This window comes from Oryzias melastigma, linkage group LG24, assembly GCF_002922805.2.
Source record: "Oryzias melastigma strain HK-1 linkage group LG24, ASM292280v2, whole genome shotgun sequence".
Lineage (NCBI taxonomy): Eukaryota > Metazoa > Chordata > Actinopteri > Beloniformes > Adrianichthyidae > Oryzias > Oryzias melastigma.
The window spans coordinates 7,758,614-7,784,511 of NC_050535.1; the positions used below are offsets into that span (position 1 = coordinate 7,758,614).

Genomic DNA, 25,898 nt, shown 5'->3' on the forward strand with positions numbered 1-25,898 from the left:
TTTTATCTAAATTTTCTAAGGCTAATTTAGAGTGTTTAGCTTCTATTTTAGCAACATGCTAACGTTTTTGGTTGATTTGTTATCTATTAATTATCAATTAAAAGTATTATTTTAACATTTTAACTTTGTGGCTAATTTTTTATCTAAATTTTCTAAGGCTAATTTAGAGTGTTTTAGCTACATGCTAACATTTTTGGCTAATTTGTTATCTTCTGGTGATTTTTAAGGCTAATATAGAGTTTAGCTATTATTTTAACATTTTAAAGTTTTGGCTAATTTGTTATCCACAGGGGTTTTTAGGCTAATTTAGAGTGTTTAGCTTCTATTTTAGCTACATGCTAACTTTTTTGGCTAATTTGTTATCTACTGAGGTTTTTAGGCTAATTTGGAGTTTATCTAATATTTTAGCAACATGCTAACGTTTTTGGCTAATTTGTTATCTACTGGTGATTTTTAAGGCTAATGTAGAGTTTAGTTATTATTTTAACATTCTAACGTTTTGGCTAATTTGTTATCCACAGGGTTTTTTAGGCTAATTTAGAGTGTTTAGCTTCTATTTTAGCAACATGCTAGGGGTTTTGGCTGATATGTTATCTACTGAGGTTTTTAGGCAAATTTAAAGGTTAGCTTCTATTTTAGCAACAGGCTTAAGTTTTTAAATAATTTAGTTTACTGATAAATTTTGGACTAATTTGGAGTTTAGCTAGCAATTAAGGAATGTGCCAGTTTTTCTTTTTTTTATAAATAGGCTGTTATTTAATGCTAATTTTGAGTTTAACTAACAATTGAGCAACAGGCTAACAATTTTGACTGATTTGATTTATTGGAGAATTTTAGGGTATTTTAGAGTTTAGCTAGTATTTAAGCAACAAACTAGCTTTTTTGGGGCTAATTTGGCATCTCGTAAGGTTTTTGGGGCTATTTTGGTCACATTTAAGCAGCACGCTAAATATTTTTGCAAAATTGGCACGTATTAGGGATTTTTAAGCAATTTTACCACAAATGTTTCATAAATTTAGGTCAACTTTAGCACTTTCATAGTTAATATTCTTAACTAGTCAATATTCTTAAATAAATAGTTAAGTAGTTCTTTAAATTTCCAGTCTTTTAGCAAATTTAACATTTTGCAAATAGCTTTTGCATTTTCAGCAAATCCCTTCAGCAATTAAAATAAATTGCATCACTATTTTCTGCAAAAAGCTTTAGGAGCTACTTTCATCAAAAACCATTCACAATAGCATTATCGCAGGAAATGCAACTTTTCTAGTTGATATTATCTTGCAATAAAGGTTATATTAAAAAATAAAGTGTAAACTGTTTTTAACATTATTATTTGACTGAAATGGTGTGCAAAAACAATTTTTTAAAGTTTCTGCATTGACTTCATTGGAAGAATTCAAGTTTCAAACACTGCATATTTGTGTTTATTTGCACGATTTTTAGCACATTTTTCAACCAATAGATTTTTGTGGTTCCTCTAAATTATTATACATAACTTAAAAATGGTTTAATTTTCTGATCTTACATAAATAAAAAGATAATTCTCCATTTGAAAGCCATCTAGTAACTCTAGAGCAGATGATTTCATTGTAAAGTTTTTGAATAAACCGCAAAAATATAAAGACAAATAAAATCAAAAAGTATTTATGAGGAAAATAAGATTTGTATGCTTAAGTAGTTTTGTAAAATATGAGTTTGAGTTTAATAATCAGGCCTAATTTTTCAATTTTACTGTTGGAATTTTTGAGTAGCAGATCAAAAAGACTTTACTTATAAACTGTCTTATTTAAAATATATTTATAATTGTATTAGTTTTTGGCAAATTGGCCACCTTTAACACGATTCTAGATTTTTAAGAGCTTAAAAGTCTTGTTTTTTATGACTTATCGACTCTAAGGATGAGTTTAGGCTGAGTTTTGTGAAAAAGATTAATTATTTTGGGTTATGGTGAATGCAGTTCTAAACATGCGACGTTTCTGCACACTTTCCTGAGCTGCACCCTTGGCCTCTCCGACCCACCCTCATCAAGCTCCCAGATCTCCTTTTCTTTTTGGGGGTTCCATGTTCCCTTTTGTGAAGCCATCTGCTTTTTGAGGTCCGGGTATTTTTTTCTGCACGGCGTTGTGTTAAAGCGTGCTTTACTGAGGTGCCACTGCTAACCAGCTGACCCTTAATGGATTGAATTAAAGCTCGCAGGGAGCAGCAGTCTTGGATGCAGATCACTCTTGCGTGTGTGTTTCTATAGTGAGAGACGAGGAGAAAGAGCGCGTTAACCTCGGGGGAGAATGAGGGTGTTAACACGGGAAAATAGCCAGTGACCTCTCCACCCCCACCTCATCACCTGAGCTCCAGAGGTCAATCCAGCATCTCTGTCCGCCTGAGCTGAAGTCTTTATTTAACTATTGACTTCTGATTAGTTAAATCCCCTTTTCCTCCGTTTATCCCTCTTTCACTATCTGCCTCCTTTCTCTCCTAAACAGAAGAAATTGTCCGATGAGGCGCGAGCCGAGGAGATCCACTTTGGAAATAGTTTTTTTTGGTCAAGTTTGGTGAATCTATTTAGTCCTTTTGGCTTATTTTTCTCTTAAAACCCGGCAAAAGCTTGTTTTTGGATAACACAGACTTCTTTTTTTTTCATAAATGGACACTGGCAGTATTGTAACTAAGACTCATTTCTCTCTCGTGAGCCATCCTTCCTCTCCACTCCACTTTTCATCGCTCATCTCGTCTCTCCGCCCTTCTATGCCCGCTCTTTATTCCATCGCCATCCTGTTCTGCTCGCTGGCTTTACTTACCCAAGGTCAGATCTCGGTATTCTGCCAGCAGAATAGTGACTTTATTTTCCCTGTGCTTGTTCGATTGTAGTTCCGCACAAAGCCGCAGAAGGGACAAAAAACATGACAGCAACCCTGAGGCAACTTGAAGTATCTCTGGGTTTCCTGCTCTTTTTAACCCTTCTTTTGATGCGCTCTCCTTCCCGCTTTGCGCGCATGTGTGCGTGGGTCATTGTTGGTAATTGCAATCAGCTGTGCAGTAAGCAACGAGCGAAAAATAAATGAATAAAATCAGAACGATGGAGGGAAAAAAAGATGAGAAGGTTCTCCAGTGAAGACCTTGGGGAGCATGTTTGTAGTACAGAAGAATCTGACGCCTCAAATTAAATGGAGCTTAATATTTATTGGCTGTTGTTGTCTTTTAGAGCTTTGGATGGCAAGGCAGTGACACTAACTGTGCGCCTCGAGGGCAGCACTCAACTTTTCTACAAGTTTTTTTTTCATCTCAATGAAAGAAAATCTGTTTATCTTGTACAACATTTCAAATAAGGCATTTAAATCCTTATTTTTTCGTATTTCTGACATAAAAAGATTATTTATAAAGAACGCAAACTAGAAAAGTTGTATTACCTGCGATAATGCTAGTGTGAATGCTTTATGCTGAAAGAAGCCGCTTAAAATGCTGAAGCTTTTTGCTGAAAATGGTGACACAGTTTGCTTTAATTGCTGAAGGGATTTACTGGAAATGTAAAAGCTATGTTAAATTTGCTAAAAGACAGGAAATTTTGTATGAAAAACTATGAAAGTGCTGAAGTTGACCTAAATTTCTGAAAAATTTGTAGTAAATTTGCTTAAAAATCCGTAATACATGCCAATTTAGCAAAAATATTTAGTGCGTTGCTTAAATATGAGCTAAACTCCAAATTAACCCCCAAAAAAACCTTAGTAGATGCCAAATTAGCCAAAAAGCTAGCATATTGCTTAAATACTAACTAAACTCCAAAATAACCGAAATTCCTCATTGAACTAATTCCGTGTAAAACGTTAGCCTGTTATTTAAATAGAAGCTAAACTCTAAATTAGCCTATTAAAAAAACCACAATAGATAGCAAATTAACCAAAACCTTAGCATGTTGCTAAATTATTAGCTAAATTCCAAATTAGCATAAAAAACCTCAGTCGATGCCAAATAAGCCAAAAAAGCTAGCTTGTTGCTTAAATATTAGCTAAACTCCATAATATCCAAAAGTTCCTCAGTAAACTAAATTAGCCCAAACGTTAGCATGTTGCTGAAAATGAAGCTAAACTTTAAATTAGCCCTTGAAAAACCCAATAGATAACAAATTGGTCAAAACATTAGCATGTTGCTACAATATTAGCTAAACTTCGAATTAGCATAAAAAAACCCTCAGTTGATGCCAAATTAGCCAAAAAAGCTAGCACGTTGCTTAAATATTAGCTAAACTCTATAATAGCCAAAAATCTTCAGTAAACTAAATTAGTCCAAACGTTAGCATGTTGCTAAAATAGAAGCTAAACTCTAAATTAGCCCTTGAAAAACCCTGTATATAACAAATTAGCCAAAAACGTTAGCATGTAGCTAAAATATTAGCTAACCTATGCATTTTTAAAGAATTACTTTAAAAGATGAAAACATAGTTTATAAATATATTTAAAAGGCTTGTTGCTAATCTAGGGGCATATTTTGCTCAATATTTCAAAAACTATAAAGTTTATAAATATAATAATACTAGCAGCTGAACGTTTTGGCTCCAAGATTGCTGAAGTCTGAGCTTTTACGTGCCGATAAACGTACGGAAAGGAGCAGGAGAATCACTTTAGTGTGAATGATCACTAAGTATTCACACAATAAGTACATCTATAAATCCTATGATGTTTGCATCAAAGGGCCAAAGATTTATTGGCTTCTGCATTAGATTCTAGGAACTTAACTTGTTAATAAACCTAATGCAACTTGAATGCGTTTTTCTCTTATTGATTTATTTTGGGCAAAAATTATCCATAGATTTTTACATTAAAGGCATTTAAGAAAAAGCCTGTTTTTGCTTAAGTAAAAGACAAATACTTTAAAGAGTGGATCAAAGAAATCTTATCCAGTTTCTGATGGCCTTAACTAAGGAAAAAAACACTTTTGGCTTTTTGGAGTTTAATAGACTTCAAGCCTTCAGTCCCAGTTAAGATAGCAAATACCGCCTCATAAATAAACAAAATGAACCTTTAAAGACAGTAAAACATCCGGTGTAAAACAGTAAAATTATGTAAAACTAGTAAATATGTTTTTTTAAAGGTCAAGTTACCAAAACCATTTTTTTTATTGCAATGTCAAAATGCTTAAAGACTTTCATTTGGGTTTAAACTCTGTGTTTACCTCAAACTTTCTCAAAAACATCTAATTCTGCCATACAAGGCAGTAAAACCTTCCTTCAGTTACATGAAAACCCCATGAAAGACACCCTCCGATCATCTTTTGAGCTATTTAAAAGTATTCTTCGTGGTCTTTTAGTTATGATCGTCATTTTTTAGGAAATAGGTTGTTCCCCCTGCCCCCGTCTCACCCACCCATCCTGAGTAGTGGGCGGAACCAATGGGGCGGAGCAAACCCCAACCCCCCGTTGCTAAAAGCTCAGAGAAGGGAACTTGTGGTCCACCCAGTGTATTTCCTACGTAACGAAGACAATATTTTTCAAACGTCTGCCCCAGATTCACAACAATTTGAATAAAGAAATTCTACAAAATGCAACTTTGACCTTCATTTTTCTTGTATATATCAGTAAAATACCATAAAAACGTGATTAAAAACACAAAACATAATTTTTCTCAGAGTGAGTCTTTTTGTATTCTATCTTAAATAGGTGCAACTTTCACTCTTTTTAACTGTAAAATCATTTTTTTATTTTATCAACACCGTGGAGCCTCTGTTGGCCAGGTGCAGGAACAGCACCCTCCCCGGGCTTTCACATTGGCTGAGCTCTTGGGGAACAAAACTCAAGATAGGCTGAGAGTGGGGGGTCCCAGATCACAAAAGTGGGACCTACACCTCAATGGATGTTTCCCCAAGAGGAGCAGCCAAGGCAGGAGGAGGTTGTGAGAACGACCCTGCAAAACAATCCACCGGTGGCCCAAGGCGGTCACACTTTAAGGGAATAGATCATTAGGTGTAATTATGGTGTTCACATTGTCACGTACCCCCCCTCCCCAAAAGAGTGTCTACGAATGAATGAACTCGCCAGAGACAGCCCCAGTTCACTCACTCACACACCCACATTAGCTCTTCAGTTAGTGAAAACACTTTGATGTCGGAAGAGTCATCCAGAATTTGCCTGCATAAAGGCAGTGTTTTAAGCCTCCCCTCTTTTCCGTCCTTCTCCCTCGACCCCTCTGTCCCTGCCCACTCCCATTTTTTCTTCTGTCCCTGCACACAAGGCGATAAGACACACACGGCTGAATGAGCGACAACCCCCACCGCCACCACTACTACCACCTTACCCCTTCTCTCCCTCCCCCTTTTCAGCCTTCCCACCCTTCATTTCTTTGAGGCCCGGTCAATTCTTTGACAAAAAAAAAAGCATCAAATGTTTTCTGCTGTCGGGTAATGAGGGAGTGGACCTCATCAGGGCCCAGTAGTCAGCTATCCTTGGCTTTTGTTGCAGCTCAATGGCACGGCGCTCTTTGAAAAACTCAAAAGCAACTTTTTGAGGAGTAAAGGACGGAGATATGTCACAGAAAGAGCGGCGAGGAGAAGCAGCCGTGGAAAGAAACTTCCTCAGTATGAACAAAGGTGTAATTGGAACGACATGATTCCATTCTTTGAGAAAGTCTCCCATTTTTATGTTTGCCATCTCTCGCCAAAGATACGTTGACGCCACCTACGGGAAAGTGCATTCAAGTGACCACTTTCAATAAAAAGTTCAAAACTCTAGCATTCCTACGTAGCTACGCAAGTTTCAACAACCATGTTTAAAGTTATACCAGGCCCGAAAACTGTTGTAGAAATTGTTTGGCTAGATTGACGTGATATTTAGGTCATGATGTTCAAACAGGATAATCAAGGGAGGACCACGTCTTACTCTTTGGACATATAGCCCAAAAACTGTCGTAGAAACTTGTGTGGCTAAATTCACGTGCAATTTAGGCCATATAGTTCAAAAAGGACAAACAAGAAAGGGCTTCTTGTTCTGAGTGTATAGAGCCGTAAACTTCCGTAGAAACTTGCGTAGCAATTTTTATGTGCATTTGGGCCATGATGTTCAAACTGGATAAACAAGGAAGGACCACGTCTTTCTCTTTGGACATAGAGCTTGAAAACTGTCGTAGAAACTTGCTTACCTAGATTCACCTGCATTTGGGTCATGGTGGTTCTACACAGCAAACAAGAAAGGGCTTCTTCTTGTTCCGAGTGCATTGAGCCGTAAACTGCTGTAGAAACTTGTGTAGCTATTTTTACGTGCATTTGGACCACTGTGTTCAAACAGGACAAACAAGGAATGACTTCTAGTTCCTTGTACATAGAGCTTGAAAACTGTCGTAGAAACTCGTGTAGATATTTTTACATGCATTTGGGCCATTGTGTTCAACTGGATAAACAAGGAAGGACTATGTCTTTCTCTTTGGACATGGATCCCAAAAACTGTTCTAGAAACTTGCGTAGCTAGATTCACGTTCATTTAGGCCACGGTGTTCAAACAGGACAAACGAGGGTGGACTCCTAGTTCCTTGTACATAGAGCTTGAAAACTGTCGTAGAAACTTGCTTACCTAGATTCACCTGCATTTGGGTCATGGTGGTTCTTGGCAAACGAGAAACGGCTTCTAGTTCTTTGTACAAAGAGTTCGAAAACTGTCGAAGAAACTTGCATTGCTAGATTCACGTGCAATTTTTTATCCAAATAGTTTAAAAAGGGCAAACAAGAAAGAGCTTCTTGTTCAATGTGCATAGAGTCGTAAACTGTCGTAGAAACTTGTGTAGATATTTTTACGGTATTTGGGCCATTGTGTTCAACTGGATAAACAAGGAAGGACTACGTCTTTCTCTTTGGACATAGAGCCCAAAAACTGTCGTAGAAAGATTCACGTACATTTAGACCAAGGTGATCATACAGGACAAACAAGGAAGGACTTCTAGTTCCTTGTACATAGAGCCAGAAAACTATCGTAGAAACTTGCATGGATAGATTCACCTGCAATTTAGCCCAAATAGTTCAAGAAGGACAAACAAGAAAGGTTTTGTTCTTGTTTCTTGTACAAAGTGTGAAAAGTGTCATAGAAACTTGCATAGCTAGATTAACGTGCATTCGGTCATGGTGTTCCAACTAATAAAATAAGGGCTTCTTGTTCTTTGTCCATAGAGCCCGAAAACTGTTGTAGAAACGTGCGTAGCTGTGCGTGAAAACAAGAGTTTTCAATGCAAAACCCAGAATGCACATTTATATGCTTTTACATAGACTACTCATTGGAAGTGGTCGCTTGAACAAGTGTTGCCGAGGGTTGTGCCGACAAATTCACGAATTTGTCGACACAACCAAAGACTATTTGTGACATCACCGCTTCCCTGCCAGTTTTTGGTTTCATTTTACATCAAAGGACCAAGAAAGACATAAAATTAATAGTTTTCAGTGTCCATTTTTTATTAGAATGCACTGCATTCTCTGTATTTGAAACCCATCTGGATTTGTCTGTGTTTTTGTGGTTTTACATATTTCCACATGAAAAACAAAGAATATTTGATATAAGAGTGAAAGTTTTATAGTAGACCAACAGAGATGTGTCTCTTGTTGTGAGTTGAATGTGGTGACAGGGGGGTAGGGGGGCTTAAAGACCACAATGTGTGGGCGGAGAAAATCTTGAAGGAGTAAGAACTTGACAATCCTCTCAAGATGGATAATCAAGTAATGACCCATGAGGCCTCAGCTTCATCTGATTATAAATAACCAATGAAATCATCATCTCTGATTGTGTTTCCATTCCTCCTTCTTTCCCCCTCTCCTATTTGTACCTCCGTCAGCCGTCTTTACTGTAGGTAGGGGCTGCTGGTAAAGGGAGGGGGGGACAAGACGGCAGTAGAAAAGACAAACTGAGGTTCTAATGATGCGGCGCCAATAATGACAAGGTTTTTTTTTTCTTCTCCTTTCTCTTCAGAAAGGCTATTTACCGGTTGGTGGGGTCACAGAAGGTTGATGAAATGACACCTCCCTTTTGTGCATGGGGGAGGGCGAGTTTGTCAGGTTGTTATTAAGCCTGATTCAGCCAATTGGCTCAGAGTGGGAACCCCGGTTTTGTGAGCGGACACGGAGATAAAAAGTTGACAGCAGCAAAGAATAGAGTATTTCCGTCCCCTTGCTTTGTGATGATTACTAATTATCCTGCAGCTTAAGAAGGCCAGTGGCAGAAATTCACTGATTTCATAATTTGATGGAGCTGTCGGTGCATACTCAGTCAGCCGTTGATGGCTTGCATGGAATGATATGCAATTCCCCTCTTTTCTTTGATAGAATAGTGGAGATGATGATTATAGTTTGCGCTGAACTCCCTGACATGAATCCTGTTGACGTTTTACACTATCTGGAAAAGTTTGAACTTCACATCGCATGTTCACGCCAGCTGCAACGCACTCGAGTCCCCGCAGAACAATGGCTCCGCTCAAGAGGCCGTGAAGAGGCGACACAAAATCAGAGAGCTGTCAGAGGACAGCGAGATGACTGCGCTGCCCCGTCGTTTTCGTCGCTCATCCTGAATTTACTCTTTGTCCGGTTGATTATTTCTATAGAGAAAAACTATACATTTTCACGGAACTTAAATAGAGTTCAACTTGATGTTTTAAGATAAACTTTATACAAGAATTCAAGAAAATTTAAATTAATATTCTTCTAATTAAACATGGGTTAAATATGGGTCTTTCTTGTTTTAAATGTTTGTTGATTTCGTCTAATGATCCATTTTCAAAGCGTTCCCAGTGATCTTTTAATTATGATTGTGTCATTTTTGGTGTTTTCTATAACATTATTTCTGCAGAGAAGCAAAAATTTGTTAGAAATTCACCTTTGACCGTTGGTTCAGAGCAGCCCTGCCCCCATTCCCCTCCCCCGTAGCTTAGAACCTGTAGCAGGGAGTTTGAGCCCCGCCCACTGTATTTTCTACGTCACAAATATGTTTTTTTCAAACTGCATTTTTTTCATTTGTTCCTGATTCACAACAATTTGAATAAAGAAATACTCAGAAATGCAATTTTGAGCTGAATTTTCTTGATTTGTGTCCTCTATTATCAGAAAAATGCCTCAAGAAGATGTTAAAATAACCATTTTCATCTTTAAAGTCGCCCAAATCAGTTTGATAATACATTTCTAATATAATATATCCTTTACAACCGAGTAGGGAGCACTATAATTAGTTTTTTGATTGGAGTATCTTCAATCTTCTGGAGGTTTTAAAGCTTAATTGTTTTTTTGGCTAATGTTTTAGCAATATGCTAGCTAAATTAGCATTTATCTAGGTTTTGGGTTTTTTTTAGCTAATTTGGCTTTTATTTAGCTCACATTTCAGCAATATGCAAGCTGTTTTGGCTAATTCGGCATCTACTTTATTTTTTGGGCTAATATGGAGTTAGGCTAATATTTTAGCAACGTGATAGGTTTTTTTTTTGGCTAATTTGGTATCTACTGGGGTTTTCTGAGCCACTTTGGGGTTAAGCTAATATTTAATTAATGTGCTAGCTGTTTTGGCTAAATTGGCATCTACCAAGGATTTCAAGCTAATTTGGCCTTTAGCTAACATATAAGCAATATGCTAGCTGTTCTAGGTAATTTAGCATTAACTGGTGTTTTTCAAGCTACTTTGAAGCCAAGCTAAAATTTTAGCAACATTCTAGCTGTTTTAGCTAAATTAGCATTTGCTTAGGTTTTTAAAGCTACTTTGGCTTTTAGATAAAGTTTCAGCAATAAGCAAGCTGTTTTTGGCTAATTTGGCATCTTACTTGTTTTTTTAGCTACTTTGGAGTTAAGCTAATATTTTATTAATGTGCTAGCTGTTTTGGCTAAATTGGCATCTATGAAGGATTTCAAGCTAATTTGGCCTTTAGCTGACATATAAGCAATATGCTAGCTTTTTGGCTAATTTAGCATCTACTGGTGTTTTTCAAGTTACTTTAGAGCTAAGCTAACATTTTAGCCACATTCTAGCTGTTTTGGCTAAATTAGCATGCACCTAGGTTTTTCAAGCTAATTTGGCTTTTAGCTAATGTTTCAGCAATAAGCAAGCTGTTTTTGGCTAATTTGGCATCTTGCGAGTTTTTTAGGGTTAATTTGAAATTAAGCTAATATCAGCTAAATGCTAGCTTTTTTGCCTAATTTGGCTTCTAACTAGGTTTATTGAGCTACTTTGGAGTTAAGTTAATATTTTAGCTTTTTGCTATATTTTGTTTAGCTAGATTTGCATCTACCAATGTTTTTTAAGTTATTTTAGCTTTAGATAACATATTAGCAGTATGCTAGCTTTTTTGGCTAATTTAGCATTAACTGGTGTTTTTTGAGCTACTTTGGAGCTAAGCTAACATTTTAGCCACATTCTAGCTGTTTTAGCTAAATTAGCATTTACCTAGGTTTTTAAGCTAATTTGGCTTTTAGCTAACGTTTCAGCAATATGCAAGCTGTGTTTGGCTAATTTGGCATCTTGCTAGTTTTTTGGGTTCATTTGATATTAAACAAATATTTTAGCAACATGCTAGCTTTTTTGGCTCATTTCTCTTCTAACTAGGTTTATTGAGCTACTTTGGAGTTAAGTTATTATTTTTAGCATTGTGCTAGATTCTTTTAGCTAAATTTGCATCCAACGAGGTTTTTCATTTTTTTTCTTTTACCTAACAAATCAGCAATATACCAGCTGTTTTGGGGTAATTTTGCATCTACTGAATATTTTTAAAGCTAATTTGGAATTTTACTATTATTTTGCAAAATATGCTTAACGTTTTTATCTTAACTGGCATCTACCAAAGTTTTTCAGGCTAATTTAGCCTTTAGCTAATATTTTAGCAATGTCCTAGCTGTGTTGGTTAGTTTGGCATTTACTTAGTTCTTTTCAGTTTACTTCTCCAGCTTTACACTTATAGCTTAAAACATTAATGCAAATAAGCATCAGTAATGTATTCAACCTTTTTCCTTTTAATAGATTTCAGCTTATTCTGCTAAAAGTAATGCAACTATTGAAGCAACCAGCTTCTGCAATTCTGCAAATGTATTTCCGCAGGAAATTGAATTTTCTAGTTATGATTTGAAATTAACTTTATTGTAAAGCTTGATCAAAAATAAATCTGATTTGTTGTGTATTCTAAAACTATTTTATAATTATTTAATGATTTATTTATTTTGAAAAATGGCATTAATTTAGGGTTTTCTCATTGAATCAGAATTTATTTTGGGCCTTTTAATTAGATTTTATATTATTTTACCATTTTTTGTGTGCAGAATTACTGTCACACCGTCTGCCTGGACTCTGGGATTGATTACAGGACTTTGGATCAACCTACGGCTGGAAAACTCTACTACCTGTAAGACTGCTTTGTTGATTCCTCGACACTTTTGAGATTTTCCTCCAATTTTCTCAATAAAAAAGTCTTATTATTGCAATTCTCTCCATTTACAAGCCAGTTTATCTCAGTTGTGGCGTCTGTTCCGACAACACGTGGAAATGAATCCGCACACGGCGAATGTTTGTGCATATCATTTAGGCTGATTATTTTTAAAAGATGGAGAGAGAAGGCAAACAGATGCATGAATGGGCAGAAGCAGGCAGGGGGATTTGTAAAGACCTGCATTACCTTGAGAGAGCCATGAAAAGAATTAAAAGAATCAATAGAACATGAGAAAATGGCAAAGCCTTAAAAGCTAGTTTTCTATTTTCCTCATTACGTATAAGCTGTTAGTTGCCCCCGCACTCACTCGGCCAAACAACTGCTTTCGTCTTTTCACTGTATGTAAATAAAGCGCACCGGAGCCTTTTACATGGAGTTGAAACACAAGCGGATGAACGAGCTCACTTCCCAGACTCACTCTGACACGCATTCACTCACTAATGCTCGAGCTTAGGGACTAACATCCTTTCTTTTTAATTTTTTTTTTTTTTTTTTTTTTGCTGATGGAGGAAAAAGCTAACTCCAAGCTCTGCTTGCTGCCACCATTTGATGCGGCCACTTCAGCTTTATTAATTTCATAACCTATTATTTCCTGTGCGTTGGCGGTGATGTGCAGCTCAGGGGAGCCCGGTGCAGAGGCCCACCTGGATTCCCTGTTCGAGGAGCTAACGTTAAGACAAAAGACTGGTAAGGAAATGAAAGGAGAACACTTTTTTCAAAATATGTTCAAAGAAATAAAAATATATAAACTCCTTCTGTGTGATCTATGGCATTTTCTTTATTTTTTATCCACATTTCTGAACAGTTTTTACTTTTATAAACATGTTGTAGACTTTCCTAATTAAATTTACTCACTTGTGAACCTTATTGCTTCAATTACTTATAAAAAATATTTAATAAAAGGCTTTTTTAGAGGCATAAATGTTTGTTTTTATACAAATGGCTGCAACTTTTAAATATAGTGGAGGAATTTTCTACAAAAGTAATAGAACTAACATAGTGAGGCTTAAATTATTTAAGGCTAAAGATGAAATCCAGTTTCTAAATCTGAATCATTTAATTAGGAAATACTTTAATTAAAAAAAATAATAATAAATAACTTACTATCACAGCCTCCAGCGGTTATACAAGCTTTCATTTATAGAGATTTGGGACCAAAATGAAAGAGTAGAAGGGTAGAAATGTTCCTTTAAGTTGAAAATATTATTACGATTTGACCTTAAATAGTATAAAAAAAATCATCAAATTGATATTTTTGAGTAATCTTAAGAAAACTTTGTTAACAAACTCATACATAAGCATAAAAGAATAAACTTATGGTCATTAAGCTCATTAAAAACAACCCCAATGGGTGTAAATACAAACTTTTTAGAATCAAATACATTTTTAATGTTGCATCAGTTTTATATTTTCAGGAAAAAAATGAGACCTCTCACTCCCTACTGTTTATTTAATATAAAACTAATGAAATATGAGATTGTTTTATCGCTAATTTAAAATAAAAGCACAAATTAAAAGGAGAACTGAACTTTTTATTATCTAAGAATAGCATTTAGATTTTTTAAAATATAATTTTAATAGAAAAAGTTACATTTTTAGACAAAAATAAAATTATCCGTCTTACAGTTGAAGCAGAAAATATGTGAATCCTTTGGAATGACTTAGTTTTATGCATCAAAACACATTTTGGTGTAATTTAAGTTGGCAATATATTATAGTTTATATAATATTTACATTGAGATAAAAAAGCACATCATGTGTCCATTTCTTTGAGGTACTCCCAAAGGGTTCATGTACTTTCTCTTGTAACCGTATATTAATATGTACTCCATTTCTGTGCAGGTAGGAGGGATAAACCAGAAGTCTTTTATTAGATAATGAGTTTTAATGAGGCTCATAAATACAGCTGCACATTGGTTTCCTTTGTGTTTTGTCAGTTACGGCTCCGCGGGTGATTACGGTGCTGGGCCGACGTTTGACTCTGCGGAGGACCTGCGGATCTGTCGCCGACTGCACCTTCGATGAGCTGTGTGGCCGAGTGAGTCGAGTAAAGAAATGTCCCGCTGGAATTATTCGCTTTCCTGAAGCCAAAATTCCTTTAGAGAGAATTTAAGACACCAGACTGAATTGGTAAATTTACTCTTTTGTTCTTATATATTCGAAATTTTAAGAAAAAAAAGCAAAAACCACTCCAAAATACCCACATAAACGTACATCCATGCTTATGTTTGTATATATGTTTATTTAAATATTCATTCTTGTAAATTTGAAACGCTTTTTTTGCACATCAGACGTTTATATCTGTGTAATATAATGGACTTTTATTTTTTCTATATCCTTATATTTGCATAATTCTTTGTAGATATTGAAATGTTTTATATTTTATATTTTACTTTTCTAGATTTCGCTGAAATAGTTGCTCCAATTTCATTGTCCAAGTGGATAGTGACAAAAAAACGTATTTATCTGTATTAAAATTGAAATAATTTCTTTAAATAAGCAAAAAAATCTAAAAAAAAATTAGTAAAATAAATAATAAAAAAAGGTTAATTCTTAGAATTCCTTTTTTAAGAAAAAAATTGTCACCAAGACAAAATAAAAATACGTTTTTTTATTTAAAAACTTTATTGATAAGATTATTTTCTTGCAAAACAAAAATTAGACTTTGTTTTTGCAGTATGAAGACTAAAGTCCAGCTTGTTAACAGAAAAAGTTCATTAAAAAAAAAAAAAGACAAGTTTTCATGAAAAAGAAAACTAAATTTTAGGAATGAGGGCTTGAATTCTTAGTAGAAAAGGAACATATGTAAGAAAAAAGTAAAACTGCTGAAGAACTATCCCCATTCAACTATTGAATTTGTGTTAATAATCAGAAACTATTAAAGCGCTTAGCTAAAAACCAATATTAATAGTTTTTTTTATTTTTATTTCAAGAAAAATTGTTAATTGTGGCATTACAATATGGAACATACCTTAATTTTATATATTAAAATAAGAAAAAAATTCCTTGTTTATTAAAATTAAACTTCTATTCAATAGAAATTTTGCCTTGAAAATCAAAAGTTTTGAAGAAAAAAAAATAAAAAACAAAATCTGAGACTAATATCACTTTTTCTAAGGAAGACATTTTCCACGATTCAATCCTCTGTCCTCCGATCGTCCAGGCCTTCACCTCCATCTTGATTCTGTTAGCCGCTCAATGTCAAAAAGCAAGTCTATTGGTTCTTTTTCTGATTAGCGGAGCTCGCCGGGCGCCACACAAAGCCTTGTTGTGCTGTAAACTGCGTGTAAGGCCTCAGTCCAGATGTACCGCGGTGAGTTTTGGAGGACACGCGAGCTTCAAGGATTCCTCTGACATATGCCGCCATGTACTCATTAATTTTAAGAGCAATCAACCTGAATAGCAAAGGCTCAAGGACGGTACATCAGCAAGGGTCTTCGGTAAAATGTGCTCCTGTTGTTAAACCGTCGTTCTTTCTGTCTTTTCTAAGGCCGAGCATGCAGAGTATTCAGTTCAGTTTATGTTTGCTTCCTGTTGCTTTTTTCTTTTTTTTCTTTTATGTATGAAGTTCTGCTTCTCATCCTCTCCAGCCTCTGGGCGCCATCGACTACCTGGAGATAGCGCGGCTTTTCGACACCGTTTTTATCCGCCACGTCCCCACGCTGACTTTGTCCCTGAAGGACCAAGTCCGACGCTTCACCACCCTCATAGACAACCTCTACGACCACAAGGTATACCGCCGTGTGGGAATTTAAAGTATTTAAGTGAAATACTTCGTCTGGATCTCACTTTGAATAAATAAGTTCTGAATGAACCTCAAAATTAAGATTTTTCTCATGAGTGAAAGCAGAATTTCTTCTAATTTACGATGTTTATTCAAACTAAAACCAACTTTCTCTTGATTCTTCTCAGAAAGTATCTTGACATTTAGCTTTTGCTCATTAGATGATGGATATTTTAGGTCAGAGGTCGGCAACCTTTAACAGTAAAAGAGCCATTTGGGTTCGTTTTCTACTAATCAAAACCAAAAAGGAGCCGCATAGTCTTACTTTAGCATTTAGGACATTTGGATTTGCATTCATGGCCACAATTGTTTTAATAAATATGATTTATGTCTACACAAACAAAAGCAAAAATATAAAAAGAAACTAGTATTTCTCAAAATGGGATTTTTTTAAAAACGTTTTTACCTAGACGCCAAATTAGCGAAAAAGCTAGCTTGTTGCCTAATTACTAGCTGTAGTCCATTTAGCATAAAATTCCTCAGTAATTTAAATTAGCCAAAAATGTTAGCATGTTGCTAAAATATTAGCTTAACTCCAAATTAGCATAAAACATTTCATTACAGGCCAATTTAGCCAAAAAAAAAAAGCTAGCTTGTTGCTCAATTACTAGCTGTAGTCCATTTTAGCATAAAATTCCTCAGTAAATTAAATTAGCCAAAAATGTTAGCATGTTGCTAAAATAAAAGCTAAATTCTAAATTAGCCTAAAAACCCAAGTAGATAACAAATTAGCCAAAAATGTTAGCATATTGCTAAAATATTAGCTTAACTCCAAATTAGCATAAAACATTTAATTAGAGGCCAAATTAGCCAAAGAAACTAGCTTGTTGCTCAATTACTAGCTGTAGTCCATTTTAGCATAACATTCCTCAGTAAATTAAATTAGCCAAAAATGTTAGCATTTTGCTAAAATAAAAGCTAAACTCTAAATTAGTCTAAAAACTCAAGTAGATAACAAATTAGCCAAAAATTTTAGCATATTGCTAAAATATTAGCTTAACTCCAAATTAGCATAAAACATTTAATTAGAGGCCAAATTAGCCAAAGAAACTAGCTTGTTGCTCAATTACTAGCTGTAGTCCATTTTAGCATAAAATTCCTCAGTAAATTCAATCAGTCAAAAATGTTAGCATATTGCTAAAATATTAGCTTAACTCCAAATTAGTATAAAACATTTCATTAGAGGCCAAATTAGCCAAAAAAAGCTAGCTTGTTTCTCAATTACTAGCTGTAGTCCATTTTAGCATAACATTCCTCAGTAAATTAAATTAGCCAAAAATGTTAGCATTTTGCTAAAATAAAAGCTAAACTCTAAATTAGTCTAAAAACTCAAGTAGATAACAAATTAGCCAAAAATTTTAGCATATTGCTAAAATATTAGCTTAACTCCAAATTAGCATAAAACATTTAATTAGAGGCCAAATTAGCCAAAGAAACTAGCTTGTTGCTCAATTACTAGCTGTAGTCCATTTTAGCATAAAATTCCTCATTAAATTCAATCAGTCAAAAATGTTAGCATATTGCTAAAATATTAGCTTAACTCCAATTTAGCGTAAAACATTTCATTAGAGGCCAAATTAGCCAAAAAAAAGCTAGCTTGTTGCTCAATTACTAGCTGTAGTCCATTTTAGCATAAAATTCCTCAGTAAATTAAATTAGCCAAAAATGTTAGCATGTTGCTAAAATAAAAGCTAAACTCTAAATTAGCCTAAAAACTCAAGTAGATAACAAATTAGCCAAAAATTTTATCATATTGCTAAAATATTAGCTTAACTCCAAATTAGCATAAAACATTTCATTAGAGGCCAAATTAGCCAAAAAAGAAGCTAGCTTGTTGCTCAATTACTAGCTGTAGCCCTAAATGGCCTAAAATTCCTCAGTCATCCTGGTTCTAAAATAGAAGCTAAATTCTAAATTATCCCCCAATAACTTCAGTAGATAACAATTAGCCAAAAACATCTGCATGTTGCTAAATTATTAGCTAAACCTCAAATTTGCATAAAATTCATCAGTAAACTATGTTAGCCTGTTGCTAAAATAGAAGTTAAACTTTGCATTTTTTATTGTCATTGGATCAGAAACGTCCTTAGCAACAGTTGCTAGCGTCATTAGCTCCTGTCATTAGTACATAGACATGGACGAATCTTCAATAAACTTGTTCAGTAGACATAGACAATGGACCAAAGATATAGACAGTGGATGCTAAAGTAAATTTTGGCACAAATGGAACCCCGTACGGCCCAGCCTCTGCCTCCAGTGGTCCAAAGGTAAACTGAGTTCGAGAACCCTGAACTGATGTATGTAGCGTTATAGGTATTTTTAAACTTGAAATCATTTCTTCTTCCTATTTAGTGGGACAAAGGAGGTAAACCATCAAAACTCCACTCTTGTGATTGGCTGAGAAGCTATTTAGCTATTGGTTCAGAGTGAAGGCCTAATGTGTGGTGTGTCAGCCTGTATCTGAGGCAGATTTTCTTCCTTAAATTGCATCAAAACCATAAACCATTTATAAAAACTTGACAAACGTTTTTATTCCCGATTCCCTTAAAAGGAAATGCAGCATTTATCTAGATCAGGAGTGTCAAACTCAATCGTACAGGGGGCCAAAATCCAAAAAAAACCTTAGGTCGCGGGCCGAACAGGATAAACATTTTTTTAACACTAGAAAAAAATGTTCTTAAACTTCAAAAACATAACTTTTTAACTTAATTATGAACTAGATATATAGCATTATGTGTGATAATGCTAGTGTGAATAGTGTAAGCTGAATTCGACCGCTGAAGATGCTAACGCTGATAGCTGAAGATGCTGAAATTCATAGTTAAAAATGGTTAAATTGATAGTTAAAAATGCTAAAATTGATAGTTAAAAATGCTGAAATTCATAGTTAAAAATGCTGAAATTCATAGTTAAAAATGCTGAAATTCATAGTTAAAAATGCTGAAGATGATAGTCAAAAATGCTGAAATTCATAGTTAAAAATGCTCAAATTCATAGTTAAAAATGCTGAAATTTATAGTTAAAAATGCTGAAATTGATAGTTAAAAATGCTGAAATTGATAGTTAAAAATGCTGAAATTCATAGTTAAAAATGCTGAAACTGGTAGTTAAAAATGCTGAAATTGATAGTCAACAATGCTGAAATTTATAGTTAAAAATGCTGAAATTGATAGTCAAAAATGCTGAAATTGATAGCTGAAAACGCTGAAGCTGATAGCCAGCCTAAATATTCGCTAAACGCACAATTAGCCTAAAAAACGAAGAAAAAAAATTAGGTTAGCCAAAACAGCTAGCATGTAGCTGAAACAAAAAATAGTTAAACTTCAAAATAACCCAGAAAACTGAAAAAAAAAAACTAAATTAGCCAAAACAGCTAACGTGTAAATATTAGACTAACTCCAAAACAGCCTATTAAACTAAAAATAAAGCCTAAATTAGCCAAGTTAGCTAGCATGTCACTGAAATATTAGCTAAACTCTAAAATAGCCTAAAAAACTTTAACAAAAAAAAGCTTAAATTAGCCGAAACAGCTAGCATGAAGCTGAAACATTAGCTAAATCCCAATATAGCCTAAAAAATCTTAGTTATTGCCAAAATAGTCCAAAACTCTAGCGGAATATCAATTTTTAAAACTTTATAACTGTAACTTTCTATTCTAATTATGAATAATAAAAATGCAGGAATATTATTATTTCATAATAAATCAATTTAAACATTAAATAACTTTCAATATTTCACTTTCCATAAAAATATATTTTGTCAAAATTACACAAGATAACATCGAGCCATTAATAACAATAAAATAAAATGATCTGGAGGGCCGGATCCGGCCCCCGGGCCTCGACTTTGACACGTGAACTAGAAGTAGATTCTTTTTATTAGATTTAAATAATTTCAAAAACAATTTTTGGCTGATTTTTGTTAATTTTTTATGTAAACTTCATTGTTTTTGTCATTTATTTCTGATATTCTGGAATGTTTTCGGACACTTTTTGTCCATTATTGACACTCTCCCTCCACTCATTTGATCGACTCCCATTATTTATTTATATGTTCTAACCCACAGTTCAAAAACGATTGAAATTGCGATTGAAAACACCCCCCATCCTCTCTTTATTCCCCTCCAAGGTGAGAGTGGTGCTGCTGGCCGCCGCTCCTTTAGACCGACTGTTTGTCCACACTGGAGGGGAGGACGAGAGGGATCGGCAGCTCCTGGATGACCTCGGCCTCAGCGGGGTACGATCTCATCTCCGCTCTGCACCAGACGTCACCTTATTATTTGTTACTTTTTCTGTGCGCCCACAAAACCTCCTTCCACATCCACTCACAGCGGAGTGATGGGGTGTTTGGCTTTCTGCATTTCAATTTGTTTTTCTCTGAAAAGTTTCACTTCAACCAGGCTTGTTTTTTTTTCCCTTCTTTTCGACATTCACATTCCCAGTTAATTATTTTTCTGCATTCAGGGTTGAATAGATGAGCCCTTGATCACAACCCTGCAGCTCTAACCTTTCCACTTTTATTCTTTTCTTTTTGAAATTGGACTTGTATTTGTTGTTCAGGAAGCGGCAGAGCGCCTCACGCTGTTTACTGCCGAGGAGGAGATCTTTGCCTTCCAGAGGACCGTATCCCGACTCCGGGAGATGCAGACGGAGTCCTACTGGATGGATGGAGATCGCAGTGACACAAATAGACACCTCAAATCCTGACGTGATCAGAAATCATGTCAAAAGCAACATAAAACCTCATTATGGATCCATATTGGGAGTTTTTGAGGAACACAAAAAATATAGATATAATAAGCAAAACTAATTTAATGCTAATAAAGTACTGTATTTATTTGTTTTTAATTAATGAGCATAAATAAAGGCGGCTCACTTAAAGCTCGTGAATCAAACAAGTGTCCTTTAATGTGGAGGATTACTGCCCTCTAGTGGAAGAAAATCTACTTATAATATGAGATAAATGTCTGTGGTTATAAGTAAAGCCACAACTGCATAGATTTAAGATGGATACGGTGATGTTAAGGTATGAAAATGGTTATAAATTCACCAGAAGAGCCTTGTTATGAAACCATTTGAGTCATTAAACCAAAATTGATGCATAATATGATTTAATTTGGAGAATTAAAGCTGCATTTCTTTAGAAGTTAGAGATTAGATAATAAAAAATATGACTTTTTTTAAAGTAAATATGTGCAAAAAATGTAAAAAGCATTAGATAAGTGTTGAAAACATTCATTTAAACAAAAAAAAGTTAGTACTTTGTGTATTTTAATCTCAATTTTTTTTTAATGTTCAATTTATTTCATTTATTTGGCATATTAACAACGGGACATGCCTATTTATGGTTAAAGTCAACACATGTACATGCTAAAACACAATAAATCAAACTCCTTTTTTAAATTATTTGTCAAATTTGTGTCTAAATCACAAGTGTCAAACTCAAGGCCCGGGGGCCGGATCCGGCCCTCCAGATCATTTTATTTTATTGTTATTAATGGACCGATGTTAGCTTGCGCTTATTTCTGACTTGTATAATTTTGATAAAATATATTTTTAGGGAGAGTAAAATATTAAAAGTTATTTAAGGTTAATATTTTTAAAATTGATTCTGCTAGCTTTGTGGACTATTTTGGCATTTACTAAGTTGGAGTTTAGCTAATATATCAGCTATGCTAGCTGTTTTGGCTAATTTAGGCTTTTTGTTTTTAGGCTATTTGCACTTGAGCTAATATTTCAGCTACATGCTAGCTGTTTTTAGCTATTTTGGGATTTTCTTTAACTTTTTTTAGGCTAATTTGCAGTTTAGCTAATATTTCAGCTACATGCTAGCTGTTTTGGCTAATTTAGGCTTCTTTCTGTTTTTTAGACTGTTTCAGAGCTTAGCTAATATTTAAGCTACATGCTAGCTGTTTTGGTTAACTTAAGTTTCCTTTTTTGCTGTTTTTTTTAGGCTAATTTGGCATTTAGCTAATATTTTAGCTGGCCATCAACTTCAGCGTTTTCAGCTATCAGCACTAGCATCTTCAGCGTCCATGTTTAGCTTACAGCGTTCACACTAGCATTATCACAGGTAATGCTATATATCTAGTTCCACTTTTGAAGCCCAATGAGGCAAATTTCTTTGTGATTTTGGGCTATATAAATAATATTGAATTGAATAGTTCATAATTACGTTAAAAAGTTACATTTTAAAAGGTGAAAAAATTTAGTTTTAGAGTGTTTAATAAATGTTTATCCTGTTTGGCCCGTGACCTAAGATGTGTTTTTGATTTTGACACCCCTGGTCTAAATGAACTTTTTTTTTGTTTTATTTTTTTTATTATTTTTAAGGGAAACTTTGTGTAATAAATAAACCAGATACACATACAGTTTTTTTTAACCATATTTAATTAATGAATTTTTACCCCTAAATGTATTCAGATGAATTAATTCTTCAGAAAAAATAAATAATATATATTTTTCCATTTTCTGAAGGATGTAGTTGGTCATGATAACCTATAGGTGGCAGTGTAGATCAACCCACCGATCTGGTTCATTGTTGTCCGTCTAAGGATGAGGTCATCCTAGTGCATCACTGCAGCCTGTGCTTTGATAACAGCCATCCATCTCAGCCAAGAACATTATATAATCCCCCGTGTTTATACAAGAGTCCAACTCGTCAACATGTCAAAGTAAATAATCTGATTCAAAGGATCTGGTCAGTTTGTGCTTTTTACGGCTGCATGTGACATCACGCATCAGCTTGAGAGCCTCCAGCCTGATCCCTCTCCATACCTTTCAATTAAAGAAAAATCAATCACGTCCTATACTGAGGCCCCTTAATCTAATCAGAGCATTTAGAGGAGAGCGTCAGACTGAAGGAAAGGTGCTGCTGCGCTTTCTGATTGTCTTAACTGGATGTTTGGAGGAATCCTCACTGGCCTTCTTACGTCCTGCTGAGAGGAGGAAATGACTTCCTTGGCTTTTGGAACAGTAGATACCTCCATTGTCCAGATTTTTTAGGATCGCCACTCTCTGAGTGAAACAAAATATTTTTTCATTACATTTTATTGACATTTGAAGAAGAAAATTGCAAAAAAAAAAATCATTTTTTAGGCAATAAAAGGATAATAAACTGCATCCCCAGGTGTATATTTCTAAACGTAGAGAGGTTTTCTGGACATCAGGGGAGCAGTTAACTTAGTAGGAGCCAAACTGCAGCATCACATATTCAGTTTGATGTCGGAAAACAAAAAATAATAATAATTAAATTAATATGGGGAACTGTCTCTTGTGAAAATACAATTGTGAGGTGCAATAACCTCCATAAATATGAATCTGGAAGCTGTAAAGCCTCTTAAAAATCAACTAAATGTGAACATTTTTATATGTTTAGTATTTTCAAACATTCTTTTCTGTAATAATCTGCAGAAAGGAGGAGAGACAGGAGCATCCCTTCAGTGTCCAGTACTTTTCCTCATATCTTCAATGCGTACCTGACGTCATTTCTCACTCCAAGGGGGCGTGGCCTGCACACTAGGACAACCTGGATGGCTTTTTAATCCGCCATTGTTATTTTTAAATGGTTAAAACTCCTTTTTGCACTTTTCAAACTAAAAAAATATTTCATTTTTATCTCAAAACACACATTTAAAGATTTGTTTTTAATCTAAATGCGCAACTATTTGTGCGCGAATTCCCCTTAAGTCAAAAAAAGTGTAATTAAAAGCATTTAGATGGAGTGTTTACCTTCATTAAAAGGACAATCGGCTCATTTTGGATGCAGGAAGTGTATTCATCAGCGCTGATTGTATCTATCAAAGTGGACGGGTGTTCTTCCCGCCTCTATTCTGCAGCGGCGGTAACATGTTCGGACGTGTCCCGGCCTTCACCTGCGCCGCAGCTCTCCGTTTCTTCATATATCTTTAAAAGGCGATCACACATGCGCAGGATTCAGAGAGGGGGGGGTGGTTCTCCGACGCGTGCTGGATGGAGCTCGTGTGCGTAAACGCGTGTGTGCGTAAAGGCGTCTGTGCGTAAAAGTGTGCGCGCTCGGCTCTGTGTGTGTCACCAGAGCAAATCAAGATACAGTAGTAACCTAGAGTGAAGTCTTATTCCACATCGACAGCGACCTGCCCGCGCGCACATCCTCTCTGCAGCGCAGCGCGCTCCACAGTCAAGATGGCATCTGGACGTCTCCGTGGACAGCCATCATTCTAGTTGGCTTTTTTTGTGTTTTCCCAAAAGCGCACGAGCGCTGATCGTACAAGGTAATTCATTCCAGGTGTTCGATTCCTTTGAAAGGCATTTTTTGGTGTTTCTGTAGCCTCTCCTCCTCAGATCGCCAGTAGGTGGATCAGATCGGAATTTTGTGCAGATCTCTCATTCAGAGTCTGATTCCTCCTGAAGAGAAGCTTTAATGCTTTGCTGCTCTTCAGGAAGTCGCTCGGCAGCGTCAGGCTGAACTTGTCAGTCGAATTCGTTCGCTCATTCTGCCTTTGTGCCTCAACAGGCGTCAGAAGCGAAGTTGCTCTCGCTCCTGTCGGGACTTCGCAGCAACAAAGGACGGGAGCGCGCATTCATGGGACTTTGACAGCTCTCCGCTTTCTCGCCTTGTAAGTTTATTCAAAAAAATACCGAAAAGGAAGATTGTGTTTGGAGATTATGGCCGAGGCTCCGCTCCCCGACGCGCTCCCGGACTTGGACGTGGCCATCGACCCGGACTTCGAGCCTCAAAAGCGGCCCCGATCCTGCACTTGGCCGCTTCCACGGCCGGACTCTGGTGCGGTGAAGCCGGAGAGCAACGACATTATCCCGGAGGAGGAGGATGACGAGGAGGATGCTACTACCCCCAGCGCGCGCGTCAATGGCTGCGTGGCGGCCGCGGAGGACCAGAGCAGCAACAGCCCCGTCGGGGATGGAGCGCTGGCCTCCCCCGGTCAGGAGAGCGGAGGCTCGCCGCTCTCCTCGCACTCCCCGGCGGCCGCGCTGACTCCCAGCGGCTTGGCTGCGGCGCAGACCCCGAGGAAGACCTCCTCCCGCCGCAACGCCTGGGGGAACCTCTCCTACGCCGACCTGATCACCCAGGCCATCGAGAGCTCGCCCGAGAAGAGGCTGACTCTGTCCCAGATTTACGACTGGATGGTGAGATCCATCCCTTACTTCAAGGACAAAGGCGACAGCAACAGCTCTGCGGGATGGAAGGTAAGCGTGGCTCCACGCAGCGCCCACCCAAACCCCCCTCCTTCCTCCATCAAAACAAAAACAAAAACGCATGTGGCTGGTAAACACTTCCTCCGAGGAGGGAGACGCGCACCAACACAATGCGCAACGTTTACGCACTAAATCAGGGATGTCAAAGTCAATCGCTCAAGAGGATAAAATCCAAAACACACTTTAGGTCACGAGACGATCAGAGTAAACATTTATTGGACACTCCAAAACTACATCTTTAATACATTAAAACTGTAACTTTGTAACATAATCATGAACTAGATATGTAGCATTACCTGTAAAAATACTAGTGTAAATGCTGTAAGCTGAATTTGGCCGCTGAAGATGTTAGTGGTAATAGCTGAAGATGCTGAAATTGGCAGCTGAAAACGCTGAAGATGATAGCTGAAAATGCTGAAGCAGATAGCTGAAATTACTGAAGCTAATTGCTGAAAACGATGAAGTTGACAGCTGAAATCGCTTAAGCTAATTGCTAAAAACGTTGAA

At 36.1% G+C, this 25,898-nt stretch overlaps 2 protein-coding genes across 6 annotated transcripts in view; both read left to right on the forward strand.

Moving 5' to 3' along the window:
- afg1lb (AFG1 like ATPase b) overlaps positions 1 to 21,039 on the forward strand; it is a 40,186-nt gene extending 19,147 nt beyond the window's left edge. For all 4 annotated transcript variants that reach the window (XM_024291761.2, XM_024291764.2, XM_024291762.2 and 1 more), the window contains 6 exons: positions 12,247 to 12,329; positions 13,030 to 13,100; positions 14,351 to 14,451; positions 16,004 to 16,144; positions 20,326 to 20,433; positions 20,757 to 21,039. In XM_024291761.2, coding sequence (XP_024147529.1) covers positions 12,247 to 12,329; positions 13,030 to 13,100; positions 14,351 to 14,451; positions 16,004 to 16,144; positions 20,326 to 20,433; positions 20,757 to 20,903 — 651 coding nt within the window. In that variant the 3' untranslated portion in view covers positions 20,904 to 21,039. The remainder of the gene's footprint in view (positions 1 to 12,246; positions 12,330 to 13,029; positions 13,101 to 14,350; positions 14,452 to 16,003; positions 16,145 to 20,325; positions 20,434 to 20,756) is intronic.
- A 3,764-nt stretch (positions 21,040 to 24,803) lies between these two features.
- foxo3b (forkhead box O3b) overlaps positions 24,804 to 25,898 on the forward strand; it is a 51,193-nt gene continuing 50,098 nt past the window's right edge. For both annotated transcript variants that reach the window (XM_024291203.2, XM_024291204.2), the window contains exon 1: positions 24,804 to 25,382. In XM_024291203.2, coding sequence (XP_024146971.1) covers positions 24,843 to 25,382 — 540 coding nt within the window. In that variant the 5' untranslated portion in view covers positions 24,804 to 24,842. The remainder of the gene's footprint in view (positions 25,383 to 25,898) is intronic.